The 25,022-nt window shown below is 32.3% G+C and overlaps 2 protein-coding genes and 1 pseudogene across 3 annotated transcripts; 2 read left to right on the forward strand and 1 right to left on the reverse strand.

Annotated features, from left to right (window-relative positions):
- The first annotated feature begins 2,904 nt into the window (after nucleotides 1–2,904).
- Nucleotides 2,905–12,037, forward strand: PSF1 (partner of SLD five 1). The gene is made up of 7 exons (XM_018123636.2): nucleotides 2,905–3,050; nucleotides 3,228–3,348; nucleotides 8,309–8,376; nucleotides 10,825–10,938; nucleotides 11,046–11,214; nucleotides 11,558–11,707; nucleotides 11,799–12,037. The coding sequence occupies exons 2-7, from the start codon at nucleotides 3,274–3,276 to the stop codon at nucleotides 11,823–11,825; spliced, it is 603 nt and encodes a 200-aa protein (XP_017979125.2). The 5' UTR covers nucleotides 2,905–3,050; nucleotides 3,228–3,273; the 3' UTR covers nucleotides 11,826–12,037.
- LOC148762104 (uncharacterized) lies at nucleotides 4,139–5,049 on the forward strand (annotated as a pseudogene).
- A 341-nt stretch (nucleotides 12,038–12,378) lies between the features above and the next one.
- LOC18595740 (uncharacterized) lies at nucleotides 12,379–18,599 on the reverse strand. Of its 2 annotated transcripts, none has more exons than XM_088807277.1 (4): nucleotides 18,402–18,599; nucleotides 17,825–17,974; nucleotides 16,557–17,567; nucleotides 12,379–14,628 (listed from the first exon to the last, which is right to left on the reverse strand). In XM_088807277.1, the coding sequence occupies exons 3-4, from the start codon at nucleotides 17,553–17,555 to the stop codon at nucleotides 12,523–12,525; spliced, it is 3,105 nt and encodes a 1,034-aa protein (XP_088663403.1). In that variant the 5' UTR covers nucleotides 17,556–17,567; nucleotides 17,825–17,974; nucleotides 18,402–18,599; the 3' UTR covers nucleotides 12,379–12,522. The 2 variants fall into 2 exon arrangements, with proteins under 2 accessions (XP_088663403.1, XP_017979124.2); XM_018123635.2 differs by having other exon boundaries at nucleotides 16,557–17,653.
- Between the last annotated feature and the right edge of the window lie 6,423 nt (nucleotides 18,600–25,022).

Here is a 25,022-nt window from a genome sequence, read left to right on the forward strand (position 1 = left end):
TTCAGCAGCCCTTGGTGCGCCCAAAATGACGCTGTTTGGAGGGAATAAAGCAGATTTTGGGTGAGTTACCGAACGACGTCATTTAAGCCCTCTGAGCCCTAGCTATAAAACCCTATTTTCCTTTTCTTTCTCTTCATTTTCCTTTTTGTTTCTCTCTCTAAAAAAACCTTTCTGCCTTCTTTCTAACAAATTCCCTTCTCTTCTCCTTCCTCCCGCCGATGACCAGTTTCTCCCTAAATCTCTCAACCACCGCCGGTCAGCTCTCCCTTTACGTCTTCTCCTACTGGCGAACTCCCCTTTGCCGCAAATCTGTAGGTGCCCTCACATTGGCGACGCAACCCGAAGCTCTCTCTCTCAGTTCCTTCCTCCCGCCAGTGACCTACCCCAAAGCTTTTCCATCCTAACTGACGATACCATCCCAACGTCTTCTTCCCTAGTCGACAGCAACAACCCCCCCCCCCCCCCCCCCCAAAGAAAAAAAATGAACCAAAAAATCCCTCTCTCACTGTGTGTATTTATGAATTTTTGGTATATTTTGGTATATTTCTTGATTTTTGTGGATTGTTGGGGGCTGTTAGAAAGCTAGGAATTTGATTTTTTTTTTACTTTTCGGGATTTTTTTTATCTCAATTTTCTCTTTGGTTTGCAGGTTCGGGCCCCCCCTCGGATGGATGCTACAGTGCCCCTTTTATACTAGGTTAAAGGGGGCACCTCCCACTACCCTGCCAGACGCGAATTTTTCGCGTCTGGCAAGGTGAAGGTGGCGCCTGGCAGGGTGCGTCCGCACCCTGCCATTCGTACCTTTCATTTCCTTCTCTCTCTCTTTTTAATTATTTATATATTTTATATATTTTATACTTATATATTTATTTTTTATTTTATTTTTATTATTTTTTTAGTGTCTACAATTTGGCACCTTACTTTATCTTATTTTTCCTGAATTGTCATGAATCAAGAAAAAGAAATTTAAATAGGAGAGCAATATCACTTTCAATTATGAAGTTTCATTAATTTAAATGAAATAAGTAATGAAGCATATTAAAAACGGCCAATTATTAATTTTATTATTATTTCAATGGTTGAGTTGATTTACATCATTTTTTCGACATAATACTCAAATAAACTCCTAAACTATTTAAAAATATTCAAATAAGTTCTTATTTTTTTTATTGTATTTAATCAAACTCTCGTATTTTTATTTTAGATTAGATAAGCCTTTATGATTAATGATTGACTAATTGTGATTAATGAAAATATCACTTGTCATTTTATATTCACATGACATTGAAATGACATTGACATGGAGGGTAAAAAATACCACATGATCATATTATCATACTAAATTAGCATATCATGTCATGTCATCATCAATTATGTTATGCCAGCATATCACATTATAATCAATTATGATATTTTAGCATATGCTACATTAGTGTCAAGCGATATAAAATAACAAATAATATTTTGATTAAGTAAATAATTAGTCATAAGTGTTTATTTGACTCAAAATAAAAATATAAGAACTTAATTTAACACAATAAAATATAAGAATTTATTTAAATTTTTTAAAATAATTTAAAAGCTTTTTTATATATTATATTTAAAAAAAAAAAACAGTACGCAATTTTTATTGCTGTTGCCAACAATCAAATTGGCCTTGGACTTACCATTACATATAAGTAAAAATTAACCAACAAACCTTAACACCCCTACAACTTAGACTTAGGGAGACCCGGGTTTACAAATAATTCTAACATGTTCCATTGCCCATATCCAAACAAAAGCCGTGTACAGCCATTTACTTCAGCTTTGAATATATACACCATTAACGACAACATGTATCACCCGTTATCCCCCATGTAGTAAATAAATGCACATCATTTTGTTTGAGACCAACTTTGCTACAAATTAAATTACAAAATAATAAAATGTTCATATTTAAATTTGTGTACATAATATATATGTATATTTATATATAATATTAACTTCTCTTTAAGAAAAAAGTGCAACTTCAAATAATTTTGATTTATTTGGTTGATATGTTTAGTCATAATACCTAAAAAAAAGTTCCTTAAGTATTCAGAAAAATCCAAATAAGTTTTTATTCTTTTTAAATTATTACACGTTTATTTTGAATTAAATATACTTTTATAAGTAATGTTGATTAACTATTATACCGTACGGTGTTGACATGATATATTGACATGTCATAATAAATAATGATGTTGTATGATGACATAGCGTCATGGTCCATATTAACCATTGTCAAATATTGTCCGCTTTAGCTCGTTAACTTCATGATTTTATTCCACAAAAAGATTTTTATAGGTTGAAGGTGATGTAAACTCTTAAATGCCTAGAATTATTTTAGTATATAGCTGATGTGAAATTTATGGTTCTACTCGCTAAAAGTATATCTCTTCGATGTAAGATTCACATGGTTTCACTCTATGACTGTGACACATAGTCATGTCATATTTTCAAATTTCACGTCAACTTCAAATGGTATAAAAATGATAAGTAACATTTTAACTAATGAAAATTAATCAACTTTTAATTTTAAGGATTTATTTGACTTAAAATAAAAATATAGAGACTTAACTAAATATAATAAAAAAATAAAAACTTATCTAAATTTTTTAAATAGTTCATAGACTTTTTAGATTCTTATGCTATTATTTTACTTTTTGTTATTTATCTTTAAACTTTTTATTGATTTTTTTGATATTTTTACTTTCTATTTTTCTTTCAAAAAGTAAAAAATACCAACCGGAATTTTAATTTTTTTCTTTAATTATGGTCTTTTTGTTTTAAAGTTATTCAGTGTACATGATGAGGCTAGTGATTCATTAATCATAATTGGCCCAAAACATAATAAAGCCCAAAAAGCCCCAAAAACGAACAATTTGGTCATCTAGTGGCGCTAAATTTAAAAATTAAAAAAGTACCCGCCAAAACCTCCGCCATGCTATTAGATCCAAAGAATCTTGTTTTCTCTTCACTTTCCTTCACTTTCTCGCGCTTTCTTTTCTGCCAAACACCCAAAACAGGTACTTATGCTTGTTTTCTCTAAAAATCCACTTTTACTATTTCACGACTTTTTAACATCTCCTTTCTTCTTTCTCTATTTACACACTTCTTAAAGCGTAATCACTTGCATTTATGTATATTTTTTAAATTATGCAACGTGTTCGATGAAATTTCTCAAAGAATGTTGGATTTTGTAGGTAAAATTAGAGTTTAGGGGGTAGTGAAAGTGTTAATCTTTAGAAGATGCACGGGAGAAAGGCGTACGAGCTGGTAAAAGAGTTTGCCAGTGGTGAAAAAGGGCATCTCAAGATTTTCAACGTAAGGCTGCTCGCTTCTCGTTTTGTATTGAAGTTATTTCTGCTGCATTTATTTATTTATTTAAATGTTCAGAAATGAATGAACCTCGTTTCTACAATGTACTGAAAATTCGCTTGGTGGGTATGCTTCTTCTCTTTGAATTTGGGTGTGTATGCACAGTTTTTGCATAAACGTCAATAGGTTGTTTGTCTAAATATTTTTGAAGATTGACAGTTTACTTCTAAAGCATTAATGCGGATTTTGCAAGTGTTGGATCTGCAAGGCTATTAGTAATTCAGAATAGATGTTCTAAATTACTGCTGGTCCCATCTCTAAATTACTGCTGCATATCAAGAAAGTCCTCAGAGCTTGGAGCTTTTGTGCCTTCTCTTTGCCTTTGTTGATTTTTGGTTCTTTTTGTTTGGCTTCTCTTTTTTAAACTCCGGAAGCACAGAGAGGGAAGCCCTCCTGGGTTTTGAATCGGTTTTTGCTTTTGTGTCTGGAATATGCCAGGACAATCCTACTTGGTTAGTTTTGTCGTTTTGGAATTGGTTTGTTTTGTTTGAGCAGTTTTATCTTTTGCAAGCTAAATTTAGAAAAGCTTGGCTTTTGTTTGTAAGGTTTATGATAAAGTTTTGGTTTTCGAAGGTTGAAGAAGGATCAAATGTGAACTTTTGGCTAGTTCTGTAAGTGGGTTTTGGTTGTAGAAGGTAGGAATCAAGGGAGAAGATGCTATAAGTGGTCTTCTGAGTAGTTTTTCAATTAGCAGTTTCTGAAAGTTGGGATTTTATTGTTGAGATGGTTTCTATGTATGGCCTTCTCAGGTGAACAATGAATTTTTGGCTAAAATTAATTAGCTTTTGGAGGTGGATTTCAGTTGCCAGAAGCTCATATTTGCCTGTGGAATTTAGAATCTTATACCCATATGTTGGGTTCCATTTGATACTTTTATGTAGAGGTGTTGGATAGAAGCTTGCTAATGTCACTGGATTGTTGCCCTTCTCACAGATCAGGCTGTATAACTAGGCAGAGAAATCTTTGTAAGAGAAGGTTGAATCCAGTTCTAGCTATGTCCCCATGCTCAGTGATCTTACACACTGATGAAAGTGGGAAATTTCCTGAATCTAGGAAAAGTTCAAGCTCAGGTACAGCTTCTTTAAGCAGCTCTGCTGGCCTTGCTTAGTCATCCAAATGCTGTCAAAATAATTGCAGGGGTATCTGTTGATTCTACTCTCAATTTCATCAGAAAACTAGTGTGTTGGAGTAAAGACAATGAAAGAATTTCATGCCTTTTTTTCTTTGCTCTGATCCACTGTTGAATAGGGAGCCTTCATCCCTGGAGAAGAATTTTTCTTCTCTGTGCTGTAGAAATGAACATTCACAATTCCATCATGCCCAGATTGTTGAAAATCTATGGATTACAATGGTTTTCCTTGAGAAATCAGGAGCTCACTGCATTGTTGTGCCTGTCATATTTTACACTCCTGGCATGATGAAGTGTTTAAGGGGTGTTCTGTTCCTTCCCTTCATATGGGTGAGTGTGTTGCCAAGGAGCTTAAGGAAGCCAAGTTGAAGCTGCTGGAAGCTGGGAGCACTTTGTGAATTGGGGTACTTGCCACAGATGTGACTTCCAAAGCAGGGTTTTATGAAAAGAAACTGCAGATTGAGGTAATCTCATTCTGCAAATTTTGGCTGTGTCTTTTCCAAGTTGTTTTGGCCTGAAAATTAAGCTTAGTGAACACATTTAGGAAAAATATGTTGTTTCGTTTATGTTCTTTTCCTTTTTGAGAAAAATGATAGTGTACTAGGAGAGTTTGTATTCTAAGTAATAAGCTATTACATTAATCATTTAAAAGCAAAGGAAGGTATTTTAGACAGCTAAGAGTATTCTTCATGGTTGACCTTCATGTCTTTTAATGCTTTTGAAGGCATTAACTAAGGCTCCATCTGGTTGATGCTTTTGCTTTTTACTTTTTTTTTGGGCAACAAATGAATAGAAAGGAAAAAGTAAATAATAAAACATAACAGAAAACCAAAGACAAGAACAAAAAGTTAAAAAACATCAATCAAATGGACCTCAAATATTTAGGTAATACATGTGCTAACTAAAGGTTTCGAATTTTGAAGAAATGCAGATAAGAGTAGAACAACTAAAAGGTTTTAATAAAGACTTGCTTCATGTTTTGACATTGTTCATGGACTGCCTTTGACTGAGGCAAGTGGGTGGCAGTGAGTTGCCAAGTCTTATACAGCTCATATTATCTTTCATAGCTTCTAAGTTACCTCTCAGCTTTTTAGATTATATGTTTGGCATGAAAAGAGTGCATTCTATTTGATTATAAATCAGATTATGAAAAGGTCCAATGTCTCCATTGTTATCCTCTGTAACTTGTTCTCTCAATTGCTATGGAGATCTTCTATAGTGATAACTCGGTCGTAAGTTCAAGTTCTTACTAAGAAAGATCATTATAGCTGGTATGAAAATTAAAAAAGAAAAGGGGTTGGGATGATGAATTAAAGATTTCATTGTTATGACTGAAATACAATTTATCTTTACAGCCTCTCCATCCTATTTAACTTGGCAATGTTACTGTACATATATTAGAAGATATGCAGACAAAAGTTTCCCAAATTTAATGGCATCTATGTTATTGACCTATAAGGTATTGTCCTTGTTGAAATGTCTTTTCTTTTTTGCCTATGGTTTGTTTTGTCTTAAATTCCTAATTTACTTCTTCTGGAGCTTTAAATTCCTTAAGATTTTTTTAACTGAAAAATATTAAACCCATATGATACTAGTTTCAGCACAATCCTGCTAGCTAACTGGAAACTTTGAGCACTTATTTATTACTTAAATACATGCATGTAGGGGTTTGATTTGATCTACTTTTCTTTTTTGTTTTCCTAATTAAGAACAAAAGGTTTTTTTTTTTTGTTATTCTTTTTCCTTTTGATTCCTTGGAAGAATCTTTTCCAATGGGAACATTTATTGTACTAAAATAAATTTCAATTTCTGGGGTGTTGGGGGTTGGGTTTGCAAGATAATCTCTCCCCTGTTTTGTTCTGTGTTTCTTTGGTAGAAAATTTCATGAATTCTAGGGATTATCAAACAAGGGGTGGATCCCTTAACCAGGTTGCTCCCAGCTTATTTTGCTGATGCTTTTGCATGCATTAAGTTAAGGTGGTCAAGGTACAAGACCCTACTTCTTCATTGTATTAATTTCCTTTTAATTTAATCAAATTATTAGCATCTTAGAGATGTCCTTAAAGGCCCACTGGTTAGGAAGGGGGTTATGGTTAGGTTAATCCATGAAGTTATTGAAATCCCTCTTCTTTTCTTTTTCTTTCTGTCAAACATGAAGAACTTGGGAATTCATTTTTTTTTAACAAAGGAGTTGGTAGAACCCAACAAGTTTTGGCATAAAAACTCCAACCTCCAATCTTATCATTAATAAAAAAAGCAATTTATGTAGAAGTTCAATAAACTCATGAAATCTGAATGAGACATTACCATATCAAAGTGAAAAGTTAAACCACACTATAGTTTGTTCACTAGCATATCTTAAGGGGAAACAAGGTTTTTTAGGTTTATTTATTTTTTAATTTTTATGGCAGATATGCTCATAATCTATAGTGTTCTTAGGTGAAAATTATCAGTATATGTTTATAAGATATTGAGAGAGAAATGTAGTCAAGCATTTAGGACAAATGGATAAAAGCAGCAAGAATTTTAATTTCTAATGCTCTGTTTAAATATCACTTAATCTAGAATTATCTAGAATCAAGAAACGTAAGTATATGTGATTTGAACAAGACAATTATCTTCTCAAGCCTTGGATGTGCAATAGGTTAATGGAACTTGGAGTTAAACTGATTCTTACTGTTCCAAAGATATGTCAATTTATATACTAACTGGAAAGTTGAAATCAAATCCATCCCCTTTTTAACTTAGAATCTTACGAGTTTGAGATAATATTTGCATCTTTTTTTCTTTTTATATTCTAATAGCTATTATCACAATCATATGTGTTAATTAACTGGAAAAATATTTAAAATCATTTGCATAAATGAAATGTTTCAAAAAATGTTGGAGTTTGAAGGCAAAATTAGAGTTGAAGGGGGGTACTGAAAGTTTTAGTCTTTAGAAGATGCACGGGAGAGAGTCATAGGAGCTGGTGAGAGAGTTTGCTAGTGATGAAAAAGGGCATCTCAAGATTGTCAGTGTAAGGCTGCTTGTTTGCTCGCTTTGTATTGTAATTATTTCTGTTGCATATATATTTAAATGTTTCAGAATCGAATGATCCTAGTTGTTACAATATATTGAAAATTTGCTTGGTGGGTATGGTGCTTGTCTTTGAATTTGGGTTTGTATGCACAATTTTTGCATGAAAGTAAACAGCTTATTTGTCTATATATATCTCAAGATTGATGGTTTATTCTTAATGTAATATTACCTCTGTTAGATTGATGAGGATTTTGCATGTGTTGGATGTGCAAGGCTATTAGTAATTTAGAATAGATGTCCTTTGTATTTCTGTATAATTGTAGATTCTTTCCAAGCAGAAACTCACACAGAGATGTATATGTGGATACATTTTGCCTAATGACATTATCATCATGCTTTTGCATGCCACTGACTGGCTACCAGCATAAAGGCCTCAAATTTTGATATGCTTCCTTTTTGCTATGCCAAATGTTGAGAGACTACTTGTTTTCATCATTGTTCATGGAGATCTTTAGATGAGTACTCATTTTATCGAATGCATCTTAACCATTTTCTTTCTTTCTTTTGTTTTTTTGTGATCTGCCTAACCCTCAACCTCCAGGTTATTATTCTTTGAGCCCTGCCTTGTTATACTTGCTATTCTTAAGCCCTTCAGTTAGAAGTTTTATTTATTAAATTTCATAATATATGCTGTCAAAACTGTGCTTAAGTGAATTTGTACTGGTTTAAATTGTTGTATGTTATGTGATCTTGTAGAATGAGCTGTTTGAACGAGTAATTGAAGAATGCAATGAACATCACAATGCACTTCAGTCATTAATACGGTAATTCCTTGTTGCTATTTTCTTCTTTAGCTGTTTTTTTCACTAGTTTTGTTTCACATACGTTTTATGTTGATTTAATTTTTAAATGTTATAATCATAATATCAAACATAATCAGTGTGTAAATCATGATTTGATCAATTTCAATTAGTTAACATTTTAAAAATAATGACATGAAATATATGTAAGTAAAAAATGTATTTTAGGAAAAATATTAAAATTATATAAATTTTATATCTAAAATAGAAAACAATATAGTATAACTAATTAAGATTTAATAAATAAATTTAGAGATCATAAAATTAAAAAACAGAAAACACATGAATTTGGACATATACTTTTTCAGCGATCAATCACTCTTTGTTAGTTATATATATAGAAAATGATATAAGTCAAATTTTAAACATTTGTTAAGACACACTATCTATTAATTATATGAAAGTTATATAGTGATTTATTCACTATGTAAATAATAACAGAGTAAAAATTAACTAATTATAATTAATGACAAAAGGGCATATAATTTTATAATTAGTGATAAATCACTTATAACTAAAAAAAAAGTAATAGGTCATAATTTTCTTAGCACAAATCAATCCAAATTACTTATAAATATAATTAAATTCAATTAGTTATGAGTGAGGTATGTGTTCTTTAATTAACATTTGGTTGACTAATAAGTTGAGATTATTAAAAAAATTATTTTATTTGTTGGACCAACTTATTAAAATCTTAAATTATCGTGTTAAAGTTCATTATTTTTTTTTAATTTACTATCATCCCTCTCGTAAGCAATAGGAAAAGCAAAAAAAAAAAAAAAAATTGTGTCATACATATAAATTTTAAACCACTCATAAATAAATATAAGTTGATCATTGAGTAACTTGTGGAGGTATTACTTCATAATTATATAACTAATTTTAGGAAAAAATTATTAATATTCATTAAATTATAATTTAACTTTTATAAGTATATATATGAAGTAATTTTGATTGATTAGGAAGACAAATCACTACATATGATAACTTTTTTGTTGATTATCATTAGATTATAATTGATCTGTTTTAGTAAAAAGTTGATTGCCTATAACCTCATTATTTTTTTTAATCTATTATTACCTTGATTATTTTATAATATGCATAATACTGAAATGCATATTCTATTAATTCTATAAAATTCTCATTCATTTCATTAAATGACTTTCTAAATATTATGTTTCCTTATTTTGTTAAATTATTTTGAAAAATTTACATCATACTTAATTATTAAGCTATTAAAAATTTATTGGTTATTTTTGTATTTTATAAGACCTAAAATAAATTTAAATTATTATGATAAGAGATAAAATAAATCATATCATTTATCAAATAGTTAATTTAATACATTGTTCAAACACAAATACTCAAAATCAGTTTATATTCAAGCTTCCTAAGCTAATCATCTGTATAGGTAAAAGGATCATCTATTAATTAAGAAAAACCTTTCTATATTTGTAGCTATCATGTATATTGTTTTAGTCAGACAAAATAATTGAAACTCACTAGCTATATAAATCTCAGTTTTTTATGACTAATACTATTTGACTTTATAATTTTATCGATTATTATTTGTCTTTCTTGATGTGACAAAATTTCATTGAATAATCTAAGGATGAGATCTATCAATTTATGGCAGATCAACTTATCATAAATATAATATTTAAATTAAACTGATGAATTTCTGTAATAAAGGAGGAAAAATGGTGTAGGATAAAGAAACATTTTTCACTGCTCAAACTTTTTTGATGATTCAATGGAATATAAATTTTATTTTTTCAGTATAGCTAAATTTAAATTTTATGAAGTACAACACATTTAATAAAAGAGTTTAAGGTTAATAAAAAATTAATCAATATTATTTTAATAAGAAAATTATTAATTAAAAAAATTTACTTTAATAAGAATATATATATATATATATAATGATTTGCCCTTCCTTATTCCCCTCTTCTTGGAACTACATCGACCTGCTAAGATTAGGTGGTGCTACCTCTGTCATTTCTTTAGTCAATGGATCCGCATCAAACTTTCCCTTTATGTTCCAAGTTTTGTTCTACGACCTCCTAGAGATTCATTCTGTATGTTGTGGAAAATTCTTGAAATCAGCTGCATGTCAAATTTTGACAATTGTTGGTAAAGTTAGACCTTTAAAGCTGCAATATTGTGACCTTGAATTTTACCTCAATTCTCAAATATATGGGTGCTACTGCAGTAGGCTGTGTGTATGAACTTGCAATGGAGCTTGAGGTTGAAAAATGACTAATGAAATATTCTCTCCAAAGATTTTCGCTACCCAATCTATGATGTACTCTTGGGAATGCCTCTTTATATAATTTTTTCATTTTAGGATCAAAGTTTAGTTGCATGTTTATCAAGTCTGCCCCATCATCAACATGATTTATGTTACAATAGGAAAATGCAAGAGGAGGGACTGGAAGTTCAAACAGCTAGAACTGCAGACCACTATGGAGCACTCATCCACCACCTTTCTTTAATTCGCAACAAGCGTTGCCTAATGGCATATGTGTAAGTATCTCATACTTTGTGTTGTCATTTCCTAGTGAAACTGCTTCTTGCTAGTTTGCTTGTTACTCGATGTGGTTTATTATCATCACCTGCTAGTTTTTGTACAGGTACAACCGAGCAGAAATTATACGAGATTTGGCATGGAAGGTAGGGTTGCTTCATGAACTTCCACGTGAAATTCAAGAGAAGTTCAGTGACTCAGAGGAGCAATATTTCAAAGATCATTCTAAATCTTTGAAATTATACATGTCACAACTGAGCCTTGATGTGAATGTGGTAATGTCTCTCTCCCTCTTCTCATATGAATTAAACATTTTATTAGTGAACTTACAACTCTAGGATTATCTCAATCTAAACCTTCTACGATTGAAAATATAAAATGGAGGCCTTTAAGAAAATTATGATTCAGTTGTTGGTGTTACAGAAAACTGAATGAAAAGTGTTTAAAAGATACTATGCCAATAATGAAAACAGGCTAATAAATAAAAAAACTGTATTCAAGCAAATAATAAACCAAAAACTGGCGGTCTTCTAATATGCAGATTTTGTTTCTATCTCATAAAGCATTACATAGCATCTGTCAACTAGATTGCAATGGCTAAAGTTCTTGGTTTGTCAGGATATGGTGCCTCCGAAAGATCCCTACATCAAAGTAAGAGTCCTCGAAGATTTGGGTAGCGGAATAATTCTCAGCGATAAATTTGCCAATTTTGCTCGCCACTCAATGCACTTTCTCAAACGAACTGATGCTGAGCAATACATTGCACGGGTGGGTTGCTCTTTCCGGTTAGTTAGCTCTAATTGTCTCATGAGATGCTGAATCCTTACTGAACTTTTCATTATTTTCCTTGTATCAATAGGGCTTAATGGAGGAGCTGACAAGCTAAACCTGAAAAGGGTCTTTCTATGATGCCTTCACCCTCTTCTTTAGGATAAAGATGTTTCATACTGATATGTATTTAGTAGCAGTTACAGTAGCCTAATACCAGACCTGTTTGCTCATTCACTCTTAAGTGCATTCAGGGCTGGGCAAAGACAGATGTAACTTGAACAAGAAAAAAGAGAAAATTAAGATAAAGAAATAAGCTAAATTATTCCATTTTTGTTTTTTTAGATATTGATGAAATGATCTAATTTGTTTGGCATTTGGTGGCATCAATATCATGGATGATAGTGCCTGCTTCAACTCCATAAAGGTAAAACTTTAAATGAGGTGGAGTTGGCTATATCAATGCTTTCCTCCATATTAGCTGATCTAGGGTTATGCTCAATAGCATGTGTGATAGTTTTGTGTAAAAGTTGTCATTTGCTGAGCTGATTGTACAAGTGGGTAGTAAGAAAGATCAACATTGCCAGTATGCATGGGGATCTCAATGGAAGTTCTCATTAATTCTGCAATATTTAGCAGACAAGAAACTGCATTTGAAGGTTTCAAATCTCTTGTCAAAAAGAAAAGAACGTTCCCATATATTACGTATGAAAAATTGAGAAAAGCACTATATTCTTTCTTTGAACAATGAATCTGAATGCTGCAGCAATAAGGCCATGCCTTAAAAGCCAGACAGAGCCAGTACAATTCTCTTTTCAGGTCTTAGATAACTTTCTATTTCTACCACTGCCACTACTACTTGCAGCCCTTGACCCTCCAGAGAGGAAAGCATCTAAAGCTGCTAAAGTCCGAGCTTCAAATTTGTGGCCTTTCAAGGAGGTCCTCACCCTTCTAACCACCTGTTGCTTCATCACCTTTCGCTCTGCCACTGACAGATGCTTACACTTATCCATTCCCTTCAGAAATCCAACCAAATTTTCGCCAGAGCCCCCACCACTTTTCTCTAACTTAGTGAGTTTCTCCACAACTTGCAAAGACAGCATCTGCTCTAAGCAGTTTTTATTTCCCACCTCAACAATATCCAAAATAAAGTGCACATTCACTTCCCGAGTCTTCAAAGATTTGCTCTCAAGTGCGTGAGCTATAGGCCGTATTAGACCCATTAGGAAGATCTTCTTCAATACAAGAACCCCACCATTGCCAAAAAGCATTTGATGCAGAGCCGTATAGGCCGAATCCTGCAACTCTGCAATGTGGCACTGCATCATCTTTACCAGCTCAGAAATAACATCACACTCTAGGAACTTCTTAATGCAGGGTTCTCCACCAGAGTAAGCTAGCTTCATGAGTAAAAAGGCAGATTCAGATCTCACAGGATTATGTTCTGTGTGTCCAGATTGCAGAAGTTCTGATAACCTTCTAATAAGGGGACTTTGTAGAATCATTTCTCTGAAACTTGGGTCTCCAGCTTTTTCAATTATTGGTATGAGATCTTGCATTGCCTCCAATACCTGTTTGTTGTCATAGTCTAGCACCTTGTGAATGAGGTCTTCAAAAGTTTGTGGCTTTGGTGAAAGGGGAATGTTCCGGTCTGACATAACAAACCTTTCCAGACGTAGTCTCACTTGCCATGGCAAGAGGTCCAGATTTGCAGGTTGAAGAGAACTATTTGAAGAAGGGCCTGCCAACTCATAAAATGCCTTCAAAGTGACAATGGCATGGTGTTGCACTATTTCAGATCCACTCTCAATAAGTTTGATAAGATTCTTCTCAATCTCAAAAGCAAACATTCTCTCAACTGCTTTTGACTTTCCAGCTATGGTCAATGACATCAATATTGTAAACATGCTCTCATGCCATTCCTTGGCATCAGGAGAGAGCAAGTATGCGAGCTGGTTAAAGGGGATACTCTGAAGCACCTTATCAACAATCTCTGGGCTTCCAAATTCTGCAAGCTTGGCAAGGATGGTTAAAATGTTTGTTTGGATTTCAGGATCCTCACAACTTTCTAATATACTTGCCAACTTGTCAACTGTACTGGCAGTTTCAAGGGATGGAAAATAGTTGCAGTAATCAGTCTTACTAAATATATTTATGATGGCTTCTGCAGACACTGCAATCAAACTCTCTGAATTAGTTGAGATGATATCTGCAATCCTGGGTCCCAAAATCCAACTAAAGCTCGCCCTGCTTGCTTCAAGTTCAGAAATGGTGTTGCTTGCCATTAGAGCCTCAATAATGGATTCTAAGGTGATAACCGCTTGTTTTTCTTCTAAAATTTCGAAGAAAAGCTTCATCCTCTGTTCAACAATCTTTTTGACATTCTCTTTCCCAAAAATAAAGAGCCAAGGGCAAATAAATGCAGCTTTTTCAGGTGTAGATCCATGTAGTAGCATCTCAATTGAATCAGTAGTCTTGCTATCAAGGTACAACGAAACCATGTCATGTACTTGGTACAAGGGATCCATGTCTTCTTTCATCAATAAAGACCCTTCAACAAGCTTGCAGACAATGAGAGAAAACAAGCTCTCCTGCCCAAGAAATGACCATACAGCCTCTACACAAGCTTCTGGTACAGGTCCTGCCCATGAAAGAGCAGCAAGAGCAATGAAGAGCCTCTTTGAGTCTACAGGCATTGCTTCTAGACTGAACTCAAACGAACCGAAAATGGTTAACGTGTCCTCAGCATCTTTCTCATTCACATATGAGACAGGACCTGGTGCACATGTAGCAAATGTTGATAGATTGGTTATAGCCTTCTCCCATTTCTCAACTCTTACTTCTTTCCTGAGAGCCTTTCCCATAACAGCAACAGTTAGAGGGTGGTGGCCACATCGTTCAAGTAAGCTCTCTGCTATGATCTATTAGGATAGGATAAACTCAGAACAGTAAATGAAGTTTTCATTGAATATAAAAATTAAAATAAAATGCAATTAAAAACCAAGAGTAAACACTGATCGTTAATTATTATGTAATACGCTACATTTTAGCATTTTGGATGAATCTTAACTTAAGTTCATTATGCTTTTGAGAGGTTAGCAATTTATAGAGTTCTCAACTTAAGTTCACATTGAACTCTGGTTACCTAAAAATGATCATGAAAATTTACATAAGTTACCAAAAAACCTTAATTTCTGTCTAAGTCAGATCTTTGAGAATGTCTGAAAATTTGCATATATAGTATCTAAGGTATTTGTCAACTTTAAAGTTGTTTCAGACAGCTTTGTAGAAGGTTTCATGAGGCATAGAGATACTCACACCCCCCTCACAAAAAAGAATTCACATTGAGCAACGCATAACCATGCCTATCGGTTCAGACAATATTAGGCAATCAAAGCTCCCTAAGCAAACTATTTCAAAGCAGCTAGATTGTATCAGAAGGTGGGCAAAGGTTAAGTAGGTTTGCGCAGCCACCTATTGCTTAGAGCAAGAATATATTTGGTACTCATAATATGCAATGAAAAGTGATGTAAATCGAGCATTTAATCTCTTCAAAATAAGGATAGTGCAGATACTATGGAGAATGGTGCAATTAAATCTCAAGGGTAACATACCCTTATTCTATGGTGATCATGTATAGTTAATACAGTTCTTAAATGAAGCTCCTGACAAAGGTAGTAAAGAGCATATAAGTGAGAACTAATTCTGAGAAAAAATAAGAACAAGATATGAGGATTTACAGAACTATTTTGGTTTAGTTTCTATATCCAAATCTTTGATGTGTGAAAGCAAAGAATCAGTCAAGAATGAGTGATCTATAACAAGGAAAAGCGATAGATAAAAGAATTTTAGGGTAAGATCCAGAGATAGGCAGAAGCAATTAGGGAGAAACAGAGGAAATAGGGAGAGAAAGGGAAGAACTAGGAAGAGAAAACTAGAAAGAATCAATAGGGGTGGGGGTGGGTGGAGAAATCCTCACTATTCAAATATACAGAATATATCAATAATTCATAAATTCAAGCCTACCTGAAACTTTAATAACATAAGTATTAATAACTAAACCTAATCCTGAATAAAATTAAAAATACCAAACATAACCCTTAAACTCTAATACCAAGAAAAAAGAGTAAAATACTAATTAGTATAAATAACCTAAATAATCCAAAATAGCCTAAATATATGTAAAGATTACAATCAAACCTATAAAATATAAAATAAAGTCTTGGATACCTTAATCCCTCAACTAGCATATTTTCATCCTCCATCAAATAAGTTCCGTAATTAATCTAGGAAGGAACCTAAAGAAAAAAGACTTCTTTTCTCAAAATGAGTAAACAAGACCTAGATGACAACTTTAAGTTTAGAAGAATGTAGAACAGCGATAGTGTCATTTAACATCCAGGGGTGTCCACACACAAAAGGAATATGACTTGCAGGGGATAAACCAGGGTAAAACTTGTAGCCAGTTCTGCTGCTATTTTGGGTTTCAAATAGCAAATGAGAGGCTATGCCATCTCATTGAACAAACCTCCACAACTTCTATTCATTAATGAATCCCAACTCCACACAGGGCATACACAATTATTGATAAAGACCAAGACCATGGATGATGCTTTTGGAGTGACATGTTACTCATTTACTACATAAATGGCATACATATGGGTGGATGGACATCCTATAGGACCTAAACCAGATTTTCTTATAGATATATCCACGCTAAAACAGTTCATCATGTGTGTGTTACCATGAATTAACAAAATAAATGCTGGGATTGAGGAAAATTTCACCAAACAATTTATCAGAGCCTATACGTGAACTAAGCCATTCTACAAAAAGAAAGGGTACGTACCGGAAGCTCTTCTTTGCTAAGGAGGCTATGGTAGAGAAGGATTTCCTTGCTTATCTCTCTTATTTCATCCTTGCTTAGCTCTACCTTTTCAGCTTCTGTAATTTCATAGACAGCTTCATTTCTTGTTGTTACTAAGTACTTACAATCATTATCATACAGTTTAGCAAACCACTGAACTATGTCCTGCTCCCATACATCATCTAGAAGGATTAAAATGCTTTTTCCATATAAGGCTTCTTGAAGCAAGCAACAAACATAATCAAGATCTCCACTATTCTCCTCCTTAATCTTTTTCCAAAATCCAATCTGCACCAAGAATTTGCTAATTTTCCTTGCCAAACGCTTCTGATATTCAACCTTACTGCCATTGCAAGCGGCTCGACTACACCATTGCCCAAATCCAAGTTCAACTGCTCCACCCACAAATTTTTTTGGTGGATCAGAAGCTACTTGACGAGCTAAACAGGACTTTCCAATACCAGATAAACCCACAATTAGAATGACTCGATGAGAATTGCCCCGTTCAAGTAAATCCCTCACAAAGTTGCATTTACTAGAAATCGGGTGGCCTTGATCAGCCTTTATTTTCAATCGAACTGGGATGTCTTGTGCTGTTGATTCTATTACCTTCTCAACATTTTGGGCCAACATTTGAGTTTCAAGCCACCAATTTAAATCATCTTTAATTGAATATGTCAGTTTTCCAAGTGGATCTCCAGCCATGGAGTTCCAAAATACATTAGCAATGTTCTTAATTTTACTTTTTGATACAATTGTTCTCGCCTTCCTGATATTTGGGCGCAGCCTTTCAATCAGGGAATGCAAACTTTGAATTTGATAATCTAACTGGGCATTATGAAGCTTGGAGGAATGTTTTTGCCTAATTCGTTGTGTCAAATTCTCAAGATCACGCACAAATTCTTCTAGGCTTCGGATTTTCTTTGGAGCTTCATCAAGATTTCTAGAGGCTTGTTCTAATGCACCTACAGCCCCCATCATACTGGATATTATCTGTGTTGCAGAAGCAACAGCTTGAAACGCATCCATCAGTACTTGAAACAGCAGACCAGTTGTATTTCCAAAATTTCAGCAGGATGCTAATTATGATAAAACAAATGATCTAAGTAACTCCAAAAGATTACATGATATCTAGTTAATCCACAGTCAAAGCAAATATCAGAGATCTCCTTCACCATAATTTCTGACAGTCAGAACATTTGCCTACCAAACATTCAAGTGAAAATGTACAAAAGGGCCTGTGAACTCACCAGTAACTTAGTGTGGAACCAGCCATTTTGATACTCTGATTTTGCTCAGATAGAAAACAAAAATAGGGCCTGAATGAGTCCTCCACAGTGCCCCATAAACTATTTTGAGGAAACCTCATTAGCTCCATTTTGGTCTCAAACAACTCAATCCTACAAGGAACAAAAAGATCAGCAAAAATTATGGAAAAACAATGTAAATAAAAGTTCCCCAAAGCTCTGCTGCCTGACACAGAATGCTGGACCCAGATTATGAATCGAAATAGCTATAAACATGCACAACATATACTTTGCAGTTTGCCCAGAAAATCAATAAAAAAATAATAAGAAAGGAAAACCCTAAATAACCCAAATGGTTTGAGACCAACAACACTCATAATCAGCAGGGGAAAAACCAAGTTTCTATACAATGAGTTGTATCCATTAATCCGCCAAGTTATCAATGATAAACAACACCCAGTTGTTAAAAACAACCCAAAGTCCAAGCCCAGTTCTTAATACTCCATTAAAAATTCCCAGAGCAAAGCAACTCTAACATGCAAGCAAACATCTTAAGAATTGTGGCATAGATGCAGCATACCTTGGATGAGTTGAAGAGAACATTCGAATTAAACAAGAATGAAGAGTTTCCCCTGACGCCTTTTGAAATGTCAATTTTTGACAAAGACAAAGAGGAATTTAACTGTTTCGTTTCGTTTACTATCAAAATGGGTAGTGGAAATCATTGAAAGATGACGATGAAACGAGCAAAAACTAGGGAGCAACGTTGTCGCAAGGCAACTGCATGTAGCTTAAATGTGAAGCTTTGAACTGGTGCGCAATGACAGACCAATAACATTACGGCTTTGCACGTGTAAGTAAGAGGGAACGCTCGCATCCTTATCCTTCATCCAGTTATTTCTCGAGGGTCACTGGGTATTTGTCACCTACAAGGTCAAACATCATTGGTCATGGACAAATTCTGATGTTGTCTACTTCAATATTGGTCAATAAGAGCAGATAAGATTGACTGCAAATTAAAAAATAAAATAAAATTCAAGCATAACTAAATAGAGGGAATTCTTTTAGAACAAAATCTCCTCACTAATGAATTTTGCTACTAACTAAATGATTAAATATAAGGTTGTGCAAATAGTTGGTTCGGTATTACAAATTTTAAAACAAATAAAATTAAAGCAAATCGAATATCTAAGGATGATCAAACCAATCGAATATCGGATTATTTAAATTACTTTTTAAAAATTAAATTTAAATTCATATTAATTAAAAATAACATCTCAAGATAATATATATAAATATAGATTTCAACATAGCAATAATATATAAATCTCACAATAATAAGTTATTTCAAACAATTAATAAGGATTATTAAAAATAATATATATAGGTAAATTTTACATAAATCCTGTTGTAATATGATATTTTCTCACATAACATTTTAAAGGTTTTATTTTTTTTCAAACAAAATTTTGCATTTCACAACAATTCCAATTAGTGTAACCTTATTAAATAAAAAAAAAATACAATCCTTATATTTATAAACCTTAGTTCTTGCATTTGAAAAAAAAAAAAAAACCTAAAGACGTTACTGTTTTGTTGGTCTAATTAATTTTTGATGTGTTTGAGGATCCTTAATAGTAAGTCCTCTTGTTTCTCTTGTAAAATGGGTTTTATTTTCTGTCTAGATGTTTTCACTTTTCTTATTTCTTAAATTTTACTTTCCTTCCTTCTTGTTTTATGTTAATCTCAGGTGGGTTCCATGATTTTTTTGGGTTTGCTTTTCGAGTTTATATTACTTTTAGGTGTTTAATAATAAGAGTTTTATTATCTTTTTACTAAAAATGTAATTAAAAATTGAACACCATTTTTCATTTAAAAAAAAAAGCTAAAAGTATTATGCAACAAAATGTTATATCACAAAGAGTTTATATAAAATTTATCTAATAATATATACAGTAATTTAAAAATATTTTGTTTCATATTCGATTTTTTATTGGCTCAAATGAAAAATTTATTCATCAAAATTTGAACCAAATAGAAAAAAAACCACATTCTAAAATCCGAAATAACCAAGTACTCAAAAATAAATAAATATATAAATAAAAAGCTCAAATATCAATCTATTTATCTAGTCCTATTTATTCTTGCAATTTGATTAGATCAGTAATATTAGAATATTTTAAAATTCAGACTTTAAATAGTATAAATTGACTATATACATATACTAAATTGATAATGTTTTAGAGGAGGTAATTAATATGAGATTTTTCTAAAACAATCGATCCAAAGAAAAACGAAAAGATTAACAACCAATTCAATATCGGCAATTAAGCATGCATTTATGTGCCAATAATCAAACAGTAGTACTTATTCTTTTTTAATATTGTTTCTTATTTGAAGTCGATTTACTTTGCAAATTTTATTTTAATGGATTCAATTATGTAATGACCATATTTTATATTAAGTATGCATTTTGGTGTGCAAAGTAATACTATCTCTTAATTATATTAAAATTACATTTAATTGAGTATCAGTAATGCAACAATGAGTATGCAATTCATTTGGTCTTCCAACATAAAGTTGATATCTTGCGTTTATTTATTCAAAAACAATATCATCAAAAATATTTGTTTAAGAAAATTTTTTTCTTGTATTAATTAGTAGGCACATGTCAAAATGCATAATACCTAAAAAGGGTCTTAAACTATGTAGAAAATTCAAATAAGTTTTTGTTCTTTTATAGCATTCAATCAAACCGTTATACTTTTATTTTAAGTCAAATAAATATTTTTGTTGTTAGTTGAAAGGTAACTTTTCATTTTTTATATCAAGTGATGTTAACGTGGTATGCTAACATATCATAGTAAATAATGACGTAACACGATGATATGATCATGTGATATTTTCACATTCCATGTCAAACTAACATCAATGACAAATAATATTTTGAATAATAATAGTTACTCAACTATTAATCATAACATATAAAAACACAAGAGCTTAATTAAATATAGTAAAAGAGTAAACATTTATTTTAATTTTTAAAAATAATTTAGGAGCTTTTTATGGTACTATGCCATGTCAAAATTAAAGGCCATCCTTAAAAGAATAAATATTTTTCTATTATAATTTTTTTTGTTTTAATTATTTATTTTCAAAGTTTTATAAATTTTCAAATTTACTGATTCATGAGGTGATAACCTCTTATTCAATAACAATATATAAAAGACATATACTAACAACACGTCATATATAAATCCATTCTTTAGTCACTATCATTGTTTAACCTTTTAGCCATTACCTTCCAAAAGGAAAAAACTTTATAACCATCATTAATAAAGATTTAATAGTTATAAATGGTTAACAAGCTTTGATTAGGCAAACTTATGACTTAAGGTTTTTTGTTTTGTTAATTGGCAATGAATGTGATTATAGATTATTGATTAGTGACTTATTTTCTCCATAACTCGTTAGAGGAAGAAAGAAGAGAAATTATTATTGTTATATTACATTAAATGAGAGAAATTTGTGAGAAATTGTCAAGTTTATAAGGTTATTTTAAAAATAACTTTTAATATAAAGTTAATTATTTTTATTCCATTTTTATTATGACTTGATAAAAATGCCTTTGAAGCTATTTTAAACAAATTAAACCATTTATCATAATTTTTCCTCTCGATTTCTCTCTCCGACATCCATCTACGGTGCTCTTGATTTCTTTCTCTCACCGTCCAACTCTTTCTAATTTTATCGATTTCTCTCTCTTACATTTATCTACTGTACTCCCGATTTTTCTCTCTAGCCATCCAGCTCTCTCTAATTTTATCACCATCACCTTCTCTCTTTGTTTATTTCTCATCATATCGTTGTGGATCTATAGACCAAAAGTAGAGATGACATTAATGTATGTTCTTGGGTTTATTGCTTAATATTCATAGAACCCCAAAGTTAATTGGTTGAAGTTATAAGTGAAATCTGTAAATTAGAACACTGCTCAGAGTTGTTATACATCATGCTTGCATGTAACAACTCTAATGTACTTGGCATGTAACAACTCTAATGTACTTCGCGTGTAACAAATCTATTGAATATGGCATGTAACTTGATCTCTATATTTGTATTTTACTAAAATATAAATTTTTAGAGTTAAACACCTTAAACATGATATGTAACAATTTTTTTTCAACATGGTATGTAAAATTTTTTTTGAGCATGGCGTATGATAACAATATTTTTTAAATATGGCATGTAACTTGGCCTCTACCTTTGTATTTCATTAAAACATAAACTCTTCGAGTTAAACACCTTAAACATGGTGTATAACTGTCGTAACGTGCGGGTCCGGGAACCCGACCGCTAGACGTGAATGTGAAAACTCACTAAAAAATTAAACTAGGAGTCGCCACCAATCTTTTTTTTTACTAGGTGCGATTGGCCACCTATTGACTCGATTCTAATCGATACAAACTTAAATTAATTTTAAGCCCACCGAAAAGAACCTTAAACCGGTCTACAATTTTCTAGATCTAGGTTCGGGAGTACGGTTACGCCCGGGGAAGGATTAGCACCCCTCGGACGCCCGTTCCATGAACGGTACCATTTTTAGATTATCCTATTGGGCTTTAATTTTTAATTTCAGTAGATTTCCTTAATTATTATTTTTATTTTATTTCCTATTTAACCTAAAATGGAATGCAAATGAGTGGCGAGATGAAATGCATGGCGTGAGATAAAAATGCCGAACAAATAACCTTTTATCGAGGATACTTTCCGAATCCGCCCATCATACTGGTGGGACTCGGGATATTCTCTCACCTAGGGAATTATCCGAGAAACTCGCCTTCGCAAATTCGACGAATAATTCCCGTCTTCGGGGTCATCGTACGTTTTCTTTTTAAAATAATATTTTGTGCCTAATGAACCTAATTCGGGCAAAAGCCTTTTATTAAAGATGGTTCTCGAGCCCTCTCATCATACTGGTGGGGCCCGAGGACATCTTTTCACCTAAGGAACTTTTCGAGAAATACCCGCCTTCGCAGGATCCCCGAAAGATCCCATCATCGGGGCTTAAACTCGAAAACCAAAAATATTGATATGCAATGATATGTATGATGCAATATGTATATGCTATGCTAATGCAATTATTTATTTTTTATTATCATTAATTATTTTTATTTTATTATATATTTTATTATCCTATTTCCTATTCTTATTTCTTATTATTATTATTATTATTATTTTTATACTTTACATTTTTTGTTCTAAGTTCTTTGTTTTTCATTTATAGTTAGACAAATTGTTTATAATTCTATGTTATTTTAATGAGTAAAAATTATATATTTTTTTATCGTACTATTTTATATATATTTTTATATTTTTATTATTATTATGTTTTTCATAAGCGATTTTTATTCAAACCTAATGCCTAAGATCTTTATTTATTATTTTTTTTATCTTTATCTTCACATTTCTTTATGCCACTTGATATTCGATGCTTACTTTTAAATTAATTATTTTTTTTTATTATTATTAATTTATTTATTTACTTATTTAATGTCATATATATTGTATTTTCACGAATTAATTATTATATATATTTGAATTGTTATCACTTTATCATTATTTTATTACTTATTATTTATTTTTTTATCAAGTAATTTCATCAAGTAATAATTTTTGTTGTATAATCAAGCTCTTTATTTATTAAGGATTTCGGAATCTTAAAAACGAGGCCCTCCCATCATACTGGTGGGGCCTTGATTCGGATTCCGAGCCTAGGGAACATAAGCTCGGGATTGCGACTTCTCGCATCCCGATCGATTATCCCATCATCGGCATATCATACTTATAGTTAATATTATAGTATTTTGTATTTATTTTATTATTCATTATATTTTTTTTGAAGAGTTAATTAATTTTTTTAAGATTGATTCCCATATCTATTTTATTATTATTTATTTTGATACTTAATATAATATATTTGTTTATATTTATTTATATTTATTTATTTATCTCTATTCACTAAATATATATTTTAATGTACATAAACATTTCCCATGCTCTTTTATATATTTTATTTAAGAATACCTCACTAATAGCCTAATAATTTCCAATTTCATTTACTTATTCCATATGTAACTCTTTAGCTTAGTATTTATTTCATTCATTTATATATATTTCATTTAGCAATCTATTTTTTGTTTTGCATATTTACTTCCCTCACCCTTATTAAGCATTCTCCTACATTTATATTTTTTATTAGCTATATGTATATATTTTTATATATAGATTTTATATATAGATTTATATCTCTCTATGTGTATTATCTTTCTTGACCTAAAAATAGTATCTAAAAGAATTTCTAGGGCACTGTATTAAAATATTTTCAGATTGATCTTATGAAGCTTAAATTGAATATTATAGATTAAATCCAAACAAATCAAACCATAATAACCTAAGCAATTAAATCAATTAGGCAATTAGGCAAAGGAGTGAAGATTTCCTTACCTGATCACGCTAAATTAGTTCAAGGCAATTAGGCTAACCACAACTGGCACTAAATGCGCCATTTGACTCTGCACAGCACCCTCTGGAGCACCAAACGACGCAGTACGGCTTAGGGGAGATGGACTTCCTTTTCTTATTTTTCTCTCCTCACTTTTCACCTTTCTTTCTTCTCTTTATGCCGGCGGTACTTCCCCTTGTTCTCTAAAAATGCCGCCTTTCTCCTCTCTTCTCAAATCATCCCCCACCGTCGACGACCCCAGCTATTACCCACTCTCAACGTCGCTCGGCCTGTTCCTTTCCTCTCTCTAACGCCGCAGCAGATAACCCAGCTTTAACTCTCCCTAACCGGCGGCAAGCATCCAACTTTAACTCTCCCTCCACAGCGGCAAACAAACCAGCTTTTACTCCTCCTAACCGGCGGCAAGCATCCAGCTTTAACTCTTCCTAACCGGCGGCAAGCATCCAGCTTTTACCTCTCCTAATCGGCGGCAAAAACCAGCTTTTAACTCTTCCTCACCGGAGGCAAACAACCCAGCTTTTACCTCTCCTAACCGGCGGTAAAAACCAGCTTTTAACTCTTCCTAACCGGCGGCAAAAACCGGCTTTTAACTCTCCTAACCGACGGCAAAAACCAGCTTTTAACTCTCCCTGCACCCACCTTCCTTTGTATTGTTTTTGGTATTTTTTGGTTTTT

The sequence above is a fragment of the Theobroma cacao genome, chromosome 6 (genome assembly GCF_053813885.1).
Source record: "Theobroma cacao isolate CCN51 chromosome 6, ASM5381388v1, whole genome shotgun sequence".
Taxonomy (NCBI): Eukaryota; Viridiplantae; Streptophyta; class Magnoliopsida; order Malvales; family Malvaceae; genus Theobroma; species Theobroma cacao.

Excerpts from the sequence above, each read along its gene's own strand:
- PSF1 (XM_018123636.2), top strand. The coding sequence starts at position 3,274 with ATGCACGGGAGAAAGGCGTACGAGCTGGTAAAAGAGTTTGCCAGTGGT. Across the intron at positions 3,349-8,308 it reads GGCATCTCAAGATTTTCAAC|AATGAGCTGTTTGAACGAGT; the intron begins GTAAGGCTGCTC and ends GTGATCTTGTAG. Across the intron at positions 10,939-11,045 it reads CGTTGCCTAATGGCATATGT|GTACAACCGAGCAGAAATTA; the intron begins GTAAGTATCTCA and ends GTTTTTGTACAG.
- LOC18595740 (XM_018123635.2), bottom strand. The coding sequence starts at position 17,603 with ATGGATGCGTTTCAAGCTGTTGCTTCTGCAACACAGATAATATCCAGT. Across the intron at positions 14,629-16,556 it reads TTAGCAAAGAAGAGCTTCCG|ATCATAGCAGAGAGCTTACT; the intron begins GTACGTACCCTT and ends CTATCCTAATAG.